The sequence below is a fragment of the Nannobrachium achirus genome, assembly GCF_963921795.1.
Source record: "Nannobrachium achirus genome assembly, chromosome: 6".
Taxonomy (NCBI): Eukaryota; Metazoa; Chordata; class Actinopteri; order Myctophiformes; family Myctophidae; genus Nannobrachium; species Nannobrachium achirus.
In genome coordinates this window covers 60,685,612-60,695,826 of record NC_137815.1, presented here as the reverse complement: position 1 = coordinate 60,695,826, position 10,215 = coordinate 60,685,612, and the positions used below count along the sequence as shown (strand labels likewise).

At 44.8% G+C, this 10,215-nt stretch overlaps 1 protein-coding gene across 1 annotated transcript in view; it reads right to left on the bottom strand.

The window, feature by feature from the left end:
• Positions 1–882: 882 nt before the first annotated feature.
• The window catches only part of shq1 (SHQ1, H/ACA ribonucleoprotein assembly factor), a 51,928-nt gene continuing 42,595 nt past the window's right edge, over positions 883–10,215 (bottom strand). Inside the window, exon 12 of the mRNA XM_080727702.1 lies at positions 883–1,786. Within this exon, the coding sequence (XP_080583828.1) occupies positions 1,096–1,786 (691 nt within the window). The 3' untranslated portion in view covers positions 883–1,095. The remainder of the gene's footprint in view (positions 1,787–10,215) is intronic.

The window sequence follows — 10,215 nt, the reverse complement described above, 5'->3', positions numbered from 1 at the left end:
CTGCTCTCCACTGAACCCCTCCCTCCCCCTCCCCCTCCCCCCCCCAGTCTCATGGCTGCCTCGGCCCTGGGGCGCCCTTATCTCAAACAAACGGCTCCCGTGCAGCAGCACCCGCGCGCAGCCCTCATCTATCTGCCTGACATGTGCTTCCTTGTTTGTTTTCTCTCGCCTGCTAGACACAGCTGATGATATTGAGCTGTGTCAACGGCGCGCCTCCATTCATGCCAGATGAATCAATCACTCCCGCGCGCTCCGCTCGCCCTCCTGTTTAGCGCCGCCACAGTCTCCTCTGCTTCAATCAATGACGCTTGGTGAGTGCTTTGCCTACAGTTTCCAGAGGGAAATTGATTTTAAAAATGTTTTTTTTTTTTTTTGTAAAACACTGAAAGGCAATAGTGAAAACTGTGGGCAGTAATTATGCCCACAGATTTAAGAAATGGACATCGAGACGTAATAGTAGGGCTGCACCTATCAATTATTTTCTTAGTTATTATTCAATTAATTGAATAATTGAAACTTATCAAGTTTCTTTTGTATATCAATAAATGTATTAACCATCTAAGCCCTAAGCAATTTCTTTTTAAACTTTTCGACTATAATGACATTCCCAATAATTAATCAATTAGTTCGATTAACAGTTGCACCCCTACATAAATGTGTGCAGGACGAGGAAGAGTGCATTAAAAGTCAGTCGTGACATTGAGAAAATCTTTTGCTTTGGAAAATGTAAATGCATTTGATAAATGCAAAGACGTGGTACAGCTTTCTGATAAGACAATTTAAGTCCATTTTAATGATATTAAAATTTGTAAGTTCTGTACAAAATAACTTTCCTTTAGGTTAATATACATTTCACAAAGAAATAATAATTATGGAACGCAATTGAACCAAGAGACATGGTATATCAGTGACAGAAAAACATGAAACTCGTCAAATAACCAAAATACAGTAAAATATACACTTGCTGAAAACAGGACTCACCGTTATTCCTACACTGCATGCATCAGCAGCAGCAATGGGCTTATAGCCTTACTGTTCAACAAGCTGCCGCAAAGCACACATGGCATTAAGTCCCATAATGACACGTTCGCTCCATTAGCCAATGATGTCATCCTCGTCCAGATCAGTGTCTGTTTTGACAACAAGCAAAGGGTTCCTGCGAGGACACAGCTCTAGGAACGTTCCAGCACCGCTGGGGGCGGCGAGCTGCGAGCAGCTTCTCTCCGCCTCCGCTGCGGGGTCCTCGTCGTCGGCATGTCCGGCACGAGGCTGAGCCCGGGAGGAGATCCACAGCTCCTCTGCAACCTGCTCTCCCAGCTCCTGTATCAGGGGGTCGGGTTTCCGCCCCGCTGATAACGTTCCAGCGGTCGGGGGTGGTGGCTGCCGGGGGAGGGGAGTGGGGGAGGCGTGCAAGGGCCCGGACTGGAGTGGAGGAGGAGGGCTGGCCTTGGCTCTCTCTCCTCCTCTCCCTCCACCCCCTCCCTCGGCTGAGTGAGTGCAGCCTTGCCCGTCAGCCTCAGAGTTGTCGCTCTCCTCCTCAGACGAGTCGTTACTGCTGCTGCTGCTGCTGCTGGAGTCACTGCTGCTGCTGCTGGAGTCACTGCTGCTGCTGCTGCCGTCACCGGCGAGGGTCTGAGGACCGTTGGATCTACTCCTCTGTTCTTCATCCTCCTCTTTCTCCACCATGGCTGCTGCTTTCTCAAGCTCGTCCAGCTCCAGACCCAAGTCTGTTTTACGCTGGGGGATTTTACGCAAAGGACCGGACAGGGCTGTCACCTTTCTGGACCTATGAGAGACAGGGCATAGGAGAGAGAGATAAAGTTGTGGGTAAAATGAAGCTGATGTTTCACCCTATCCCTCCTCCTCTTTAAAACTATATTTTGTACAGTATGGATGAGAGAAAGAGGAGTAGGATATGTCACTGGGTTCAACTTCATCAGCGTGGCTTGCATGTGAGACAGTGGAGCCAATTGACTGACTGCACGCCGTGCTAAAGACATAGCCATGGGATAACCATCTACAAATCTAATACCCATTACCCCAAATCCCATTCTCATCTGAATACTAAGTAGACTGTCTTTTTCAGAGGACGTCTGGGAGGGGGAGCTCAATGAAATATGGAAATATAGATGTTTAATGATGTAGGGAGATGCGCTCAGCAGATAACTCCGGCATCGCTCTTCTCCTCCCCCCACTGCTGCTCTCACTGCGAGAGGTGATAAGAGACTGAAAGGATTACAGAGACGTGCGGGGCTCCGTGCACGCGCGCGCACACAAGCCCTGAGAGGCTCAAATTAAATCGGCTGCTGCTAGACCGAGCGCAGCGTTGGCTGGTGGAAACCGGCGGGCTCTGCTGACTGTGGACGTCAGAGTCTTTCACACTGTACATGATTGTCATTTTAATGATCGTCATAAATGCCATTTAAGGACCGCTGAGGAGCTTCTTGAGTGGCCCGGCAAGTGTCAGAATATCATTTTCAGTGAGGTTTTCTTGGCGTTCTGTGGATGCTGCACGCCAGGGAATGTTGCAAGCACAATATGAATTTAAACGGACAAGTCTGGGATGATCTAGTGCTTTCAACATTTCTGTCAGCTTCGTCCAACTATCACTCCGCAGTTGAGTAAAAGACCATAACAAGAATAAATCCTGGGGATGAGAAGTCGAGACAACCTTGAATGGCCTACGGTGGTGTAAAATGCATGACTGCAGCGCCGTCAATATAAGTCTGGAACAAAAAACACCCACAAGTAAACACCCCTGAAGCTATATTTCTCCCCTTCCACAAGATATAAAAGGGGTAGTTCACCCCCAAAATGACTTTCTTTCTATTGATTTCTCATGGAGACTTGAGTTCAATAATATGTTTTTGTCACATTCCTAAGACAACAATTTGATTACAATGAATTTACCCCCATTGATTCCAGATCTGGAATCAATGGGGGTAAATTTACTATAACAAATGTTTTGTCTTAGGAATGCGACAAATAACCACAAATATTATTGAACTCAAGTCTCTATGGCATGAGTAATCAATAGAAAATAAATCATTTTGGGGGTAAACTACTCCTTTAAGATAACACACACTCAAGCAGTTTATTAAAGAATGTGGCATTTGCAGGAGCTTAGGTTTCATAGAAGCAGAACTTATTCTTTTATTGATTGCCCTTTTAAAAATCTGTCCCTACAAGTACAAAATGAATGGTTTACAATAAGGGCCTTTGCTTGCACATTATTATTGTTACATGATGCTTACAATATGAGACGTTGCTATCGTCCTGGCGGTGGAGTTAAGGCTAGCGAGCAGCCCTGTTATTACCATGGACCTGGACCATGGACAGATCCATCTAAAAATTTGAATATTGTGTAAAAGTAAATTTTCTTCGAACTTTCATATAGTTCTTGAAACTTTCATATATTCTAGATACATTGCACATGCAGTGAGTTATTCCAAACCTTTTTTGTAAAAAAAAAGATTTTTTAAGGCATACAGCTCATGAATATCAAACGTCCATATTTCTAAATATTACATGAGACCAACAAAACAAGGATTTATAATAGAGAAATGTCAACATTCTGAAGTCAGAGTTGCTTGAAGTCCAGTGGGAAGTTTCCACAGTCAGTTATGATTTGGGGTGCTATGGCATCTGCATGCTTTTTTACACAATATTCTATTTTTTTTAGATGGATCTGTATATGCCAGGTCTCAAGCATGCATTGCATGGCTCAGCCCACATCCATTAATGCAGGTGCGAGGACAGTCGAGGTAGTGGAGCGGGTCCACACCGGCTCTACTACCTCGACTGTTACTCAATGTTTTCAGGCCAAGGACCCCTAGTTGAGAGAGTGATGAAGCAGGGACCCCCACAACCTTCTCATAGATTCCATATAGTTTCATTGTTTGACAGCACGATCATAAGTGTATTTTGGATTCATGTAAATTTCAGATATTTAACCACATGAACCTTCAATACGTAATAAACTTGACCTTTTACTCTGTACTTAGTCTGCTCTTTTCCCCCTCTACACCAAACATCTCTGCCGAAAATAGCCGATCTACAAGCTCACAACGCCTCGCGCTAGATCTGCTATTTTCGGCTAAAGTTCTCAGAATATGGACGCTAGGGTTCAAATTGTTAATAGTTTCTATCACACAAAGATTTGGAGGACCCCCTGTAGTAACTCTGAGGACCCCCTAGGGGTCCCGGACCCCCCTGTTGAAGACCCCTGCCTTATACACATTAATGTCCTCGCCTCGCCATCCACCATCCTCTTCCTTGCTACGGTAGAGGAGGGTTCCTGCCACTCTCGTTGGCCCAATTAACCCACCGTGCCGAGCACCAAGATGGCTCTTTAATACCACACAGCCCTAACGAGCTCCCCCACTCTGGGGAGGAAAAAGCATTTAAAGCAGTCAGTAATGGAGAGACGCTGTTATGTTCATTTAAGACCTCAGGAGGGACTGTGTAAACAGATCGCATAGATTGTGCTGAATCCAAAGAACTCTCATTCTCCGGATAAGCCAGAAAAGATATGTGAAAGGAAAACGAGAGGGTGGGGGGATGGGGCTCCCCTGGGGGGAAAAGAAAAAGAGACAGGCACAACATGAACAACGACCCTGCATTTTTGAACCAGCCCCACTCCCCACTGTGAACAACCCACTGTGAAACGCTGCTCTGGTGGATTGACTGACGTGGGACAATTTAGTAAAAAAATTACACCAAATCCTCATTTATGATTATGATGACAATGATGAGGAGGATGTGATGTGTGTGTGTGTGTAGAGTCCTAGCTCAGCTCTAACATTCCTGCGAGAACTTCCTGCAGTGGATCTGGGGCCGTGGTGTGTCCTGCAGCACTGCCAGTTCAAAGACGGCACAATATTCTCTTCTCTTCTCCCCCGTGGGAAGTCATTATTGAGTTAGCATTGGAGAGGCGCGCTCGTTTTCTCTCCCCTCCCTTGCTCTGCGGTGGGAGAAGCAGCGCCTGCGGTGAATACAAAGGCTCCTCCGGTGAGGGGGAGGGGGGGCGGGTGATGTTGTACACAATCCAGTCATTACTACACCACTGTTGTGGCTTGCCTTCATTAAGCTGAGGAGTGGTGGCTTTTTCAAGGTTGGAAATCTTCCGTCGACAGAAAGACGCCTCTATCTGCCAGACAGAGTCCTTGAGAACAAGGAAGAGTGTGTGCGTGTGAGTGTGTGTATGCGTGTGCGTGGCTGCACGTGCGTCTCCTGCCTGTGAAGGAGCCAAGGTACATAACATACTACAGTTTTCCTTTCATCAGGCTCTTGTTCAATGAAAGAGTGACTCATCCGTTCTTCAGGCGTCGCATATAAATCTCCTCTTCAGAAGTATGAATGTGTGTAATAAGAGCACAGCTAATTCCTCATTGTAGAGTGTGAATGCATCGTTCAATGGCAGAAGTGGACAAATCGCAGTTCGGGCAGATGTGAGAATGTCAGCTTGACTCAATACTTAACTTGTCAAAAGGTGCTGGACTGCCTTTCTGATTTAAGACATGTAAAGCAGACGCACTCACTGACAGACACTAATCTTTTGATGAAAATTCAATGGCTCTCTTGACTGAGACAGTGAACGTGTAAGGTACATCTTGAACTTTATACCTAAACCTGATCTGACAAGGGTTAAATTAAAGTTGTTGATCACTTGCTCATGTAATTGCTGGGGTTTGGCACGATTGCGCGGGTTTGGCTCATTGTCATAAATAGTGCTGAAGAATCCCAGCCATAATTGATGATTAAAAAAATGATTCAGTCTGGTTTTACGCTCACAAAGACCTGCAGCCTGGAGGCTCGTGTTTCAACAGAAATATTTCAGATTCCTGTTGGGCTTGGCTTGGAATTTTCAGACCCGAGTAAAACTGTTGGATGAGGGGGCACTGTACGTACGTAGTCTGCACTCCTAGCTAGGTTTAGCTTTCTGCAAGATCTCTCTCGCTGTCTCCTCTCCTCCCTGTTGGTTTCACAATGTAAAAATCTGCTCTTTTCTCTATTCGTCACCCTCAAAAAGTTTCAGTTTCTCACTCAAACCATCTACAGTTTCTGCACTCCTGGCTAGGTTTAGCTTTCTGCAAGATCTCTCTCGCTGTCTCCTATCCTCCCCGTTGGTTTCAAAATGTAAAAATCTGCTCTTTTCTCTATTCGTCACTCTCAAAAAGTTTCAGTTTCTCACTAAAACCATCTACAGTTTGAGTTTAGAAGAGTCCAGGTATAGGCCTAATCGACTTAACACGTACCTCTGATTTATCGACCACCGATATGAATCAGCAGAATTTCACTCCAAACGACTTTATTAGATATTTATTCATGAATTCATTTTCGACATTGACTTTAGTTCAAAATGTAACGTTTCCCAAATATGGGGATGGCTGACATCATAGACCACATATATGTCCATATGTGGGCTTTCCAAGACATGGGCTTAATATTGATGACATCAGGGATCTCTATATATGGGCATAAAAGGGACAAGGACTGACACAGAGATCTCCATATGGCCATTAATTCATTAGTGAATTAATTTTCCTCATTGACTTGAATGGTGAAAATTCAAATAAGACGAAATTCATTTGCTAAATTCATGTCACGGCAACCACACTTGTCTTGTATTAAAATTGGCTTAAGGGAGGAGCGGCTGGCCGGTGGACCACGTCATCATGCTTATGTCACACAGCCATAACCATATAAGGAGTTCCCAATGCAGATACGCTCAAATATGGAGTGTGTTGTCCAACCAGTCGTCAAGGCATCAGGCGCAAACAAATCAGTCAGCTCCATATAAGGCTGGACATGCGTACAGACGGGAGGGACATTAAGTACAAACAGACAAAGCCCAATGTAGGAGCGGTTATAGCACCGCTAAAATAATCCAATGTTTTTCAGTCGAACGGACCACCCCTAGCTCCAACCAGTCATAGACAGTACAAAATAATCCCATATCCCAAACTAGTCATTGGCACCAAAATATACTGCATAATGTTGGGAAGAAATAGCTTCGTTCATGCTTGCATCATTAGTGTCCCACTTATGCAAACAAGAGTGTGTAAGTGAGTGTGCAAGACGGTTGTGTGTGTAAGCAGACAAAAGATGGCGAGACCTCATGCAGAGAGGAAATCTGTACTACTTATCCCTGTTAGCTGGGAGACACTCACGTCTTTGTTCTGCCCAGCGGGACTCTAGGATCTTCTAGAGGCTCACACATCATCGGATAGACGCCGGTCTGCTATCTGAAACATCAAAGTCTGCAGGACACATGCCTGACAGATGTGATGCCGCCTGTGAGTCCGAGAAAGACCTCTTCAAGAAAAGCGCCTGCATTGCTGCATCAGCTATAATGCAGTCAAGAGGACAACCATAACGGAAAATAGCCGTTAATATATCGTCGTTTGTCGGGTGGAAACCTTGTATGTCCAAAACCGTTTGTTTTGTATTTATCGTTTTAAAAATGAACTAAACTGGTGAAAATAGCAGATCTACAAGCACACAACGCCTCGCGGTGCGAGGCGTTGTGTGCTTGTAGATCAGCTGTTTTCACTACTTTTGTACGACAGCCTTGTATGATGAAGCAGGGCTTTGCTTTGTGAAAACAATTACAAATTTGAAACTTGGAGATACAAGGTTTCTGCCCGACAGCGACGATATATATATATATATATATATATATATATATATATATATTTTTTTTTTTTTAATTCTGGCAAGGTGGCCCCTGGGAAATATCAGGGTAGCAAGTGCGTTACAAGCAGTGGTGACTTGACCAGCCAGGCCTGGCAGGAGTATTCAAGTTAAAGTGCCAACAGACAAGTACATTCTACAGGCGTCAATCCATGGGGCTTAGCTGACACACTGACCGCCCATGGCTTGACCCCTGGCCCCCACGAGGCTCTTCATTGTTGGAGGAGCAGCAGGTTTTTTCCTGTGGGGTAATGGTCCCCCCTCCCCCCCCCCCCCCCCCCCAACAACTCCTCCCTCCCCTCTCTCCCTTTCCTCAGTGCTGTGGACAACTCTCTCCTCTGGCCTTTGTCATACACAATACAGGAGATGAATGAGAGGAGGGGGTTTGAGAGAGAGAGAGAGAGAGAGAGAGAGAGAGAGAGAGAGAGAGAGAGAGAGGGACACTTAAGCAAACAATACACTCATGTGAATATCTTGACAATGGACTATATCTTGACACACACAGACCAATTCTGCACATTCGAATCATTATGACTTATCATAATGAATATTGTATTTTATTTGTATGTTCAATATTGTTTTGTTTGAATTGTTTTCTTTTTCACTGCACTTGATGCTTTGGCAATATTGTAATTGTTACATTCATGCCAATAAAGCTATTTGAATTGAATTGAATTGAATTGAATTGAATTGAATTGAGAGAGAGAGAGAGAGAGAGAGAGAGAGAGAGAGAGAGAGAGAGAGAGAGGAGAGAGAGAGAGAGGAGAAAACCCAGAGGCTGTTTAATACTTTAAGAAAGGGTTTCCATGTGTGTTGTTGTTTTCATTGGGCATGGCGCACTATAATTTAATGTCTTTCTATAATACAACACTTCCATTGTTCAGGTTAAGGTTAAGTAAGGTCATAACGTTATCGCAAAAAAATATATATTTGTGTAATTAGTACATCCACACAGACGGTGACTATAGCTACATGTTTTTATTTGGATCAAGGTTGATTTTTCACCACAAATAAAGGCAGCAACTATATGGGTAGTTTTGATACGATTTGTCATGTTCCTGGTGTGTAAAGACCTTTATTTAAAACACTGTCAAATTGCCACATTCATGCATTTGCAGACTGCTCACATATTCACCGATCAGAGAAGACAACAATGTAACATGTTCTGCATCAAAATCTTTTGAAAGTAATGTGAATCTAACCATGCTTACAAGCACACTGATCACATTACCATGGTGTTTTTGCTCTGGAATAAGATTGACCCAATTCATGATTGTGGAAGAGAGTATAGTGGAGGAGGAGTGAAGTGAAAGAAGAAGTTCAAGCTCTACCTATTCAACTGAGGTGCAGTAACAGTATTATGGTGCTTTGTCAATGCTGGCCACCATGAGTCTAGACTGGCTTCTGTCCAGGCCATTTTGATAAAAGGGAAGAGTGAGCGAGAGAGAGTGAGAGAGAGAGAAAATGAGGAAACTAGATTCTTCTTTGCAGTCCAGCAACTCTGCGGGGGCCTTGGCATCCGAGGACTCTCAAAAAGGCACACGCAGAAACTAATGGAGTAGAGCGGCTGCTGCTCCATTTGGAACGACATTCGCTCTGCTAACAATTCAGACGTAATTAGGAACTGGAAGGGTGTGGGAGGTTAAAGTTGCCACAGTTTCCACAAAGGAAGTGTGCGAGGAATTTTGGAACGCTCTCCGGTGTAGTAAACAAATAGAGTGCTCTGTGTCTCTGAGACAAGGTGGAATAGTAGTAATTTGATGCTCGATCGGACTCTTCATTCCAGGGGCCGTGGGGTCAACTTTCTCCCTGTGTGTAGGGCTGTGTGTGTGAGTTAGAAAGGGAAGGCCTGCCCCCACGTTTTAAATCACAAGTGAAGTCTTTATGAGGCTGTAAATTCGAGGCTGATGTCTCAGCAGTCAGAGGAACTTTAGGAGTAGAAATGCATGTGGGACAGGGAGGAGATGGCATAAATCAAGGCCCCCAGCCGGCAAACAACTCATTAATCGGCGTGTCCATCATGTGCGACTGATCACGTCTTGCCTTGTCTGAGTATAGGGAGCGATGAGATACAGGATTGCGGCGGCGGTATAGATTACATCTCATCTTACCGATCCTCACTACCAGAGACGACTCCGCTACTAAGGATGACAAATCCTGTGCAGGGGGGAACATCCAACAGTGAGGGAAAACAATGCTTACACAATCTGTCATCAAACCTGTCAGACGCACAAAGGGAATGCCACAACAAACCACATACGTGTGATGGCAGACCGCATTCTTCTCAAGAGCTATTGGCTTCAAGCGAGGTCCTTCCCCCCCCCCCCCCGCCCTCTCTCTCTCTCTCTCTTTTGCGGCTTTGCATTTTCACAAGTCTCCGCTATCATGCATGTGATAGCCTACCTCCTCTCCTACCTATCGTCGTTGTCGGGTGGAAACCTCGTATCTCCAAGTTTCAAATGTATACGTTCTTTTGCAAAGTAAAGCCCTGCTTCATCATAAGGCCACTTTTAACCGCAC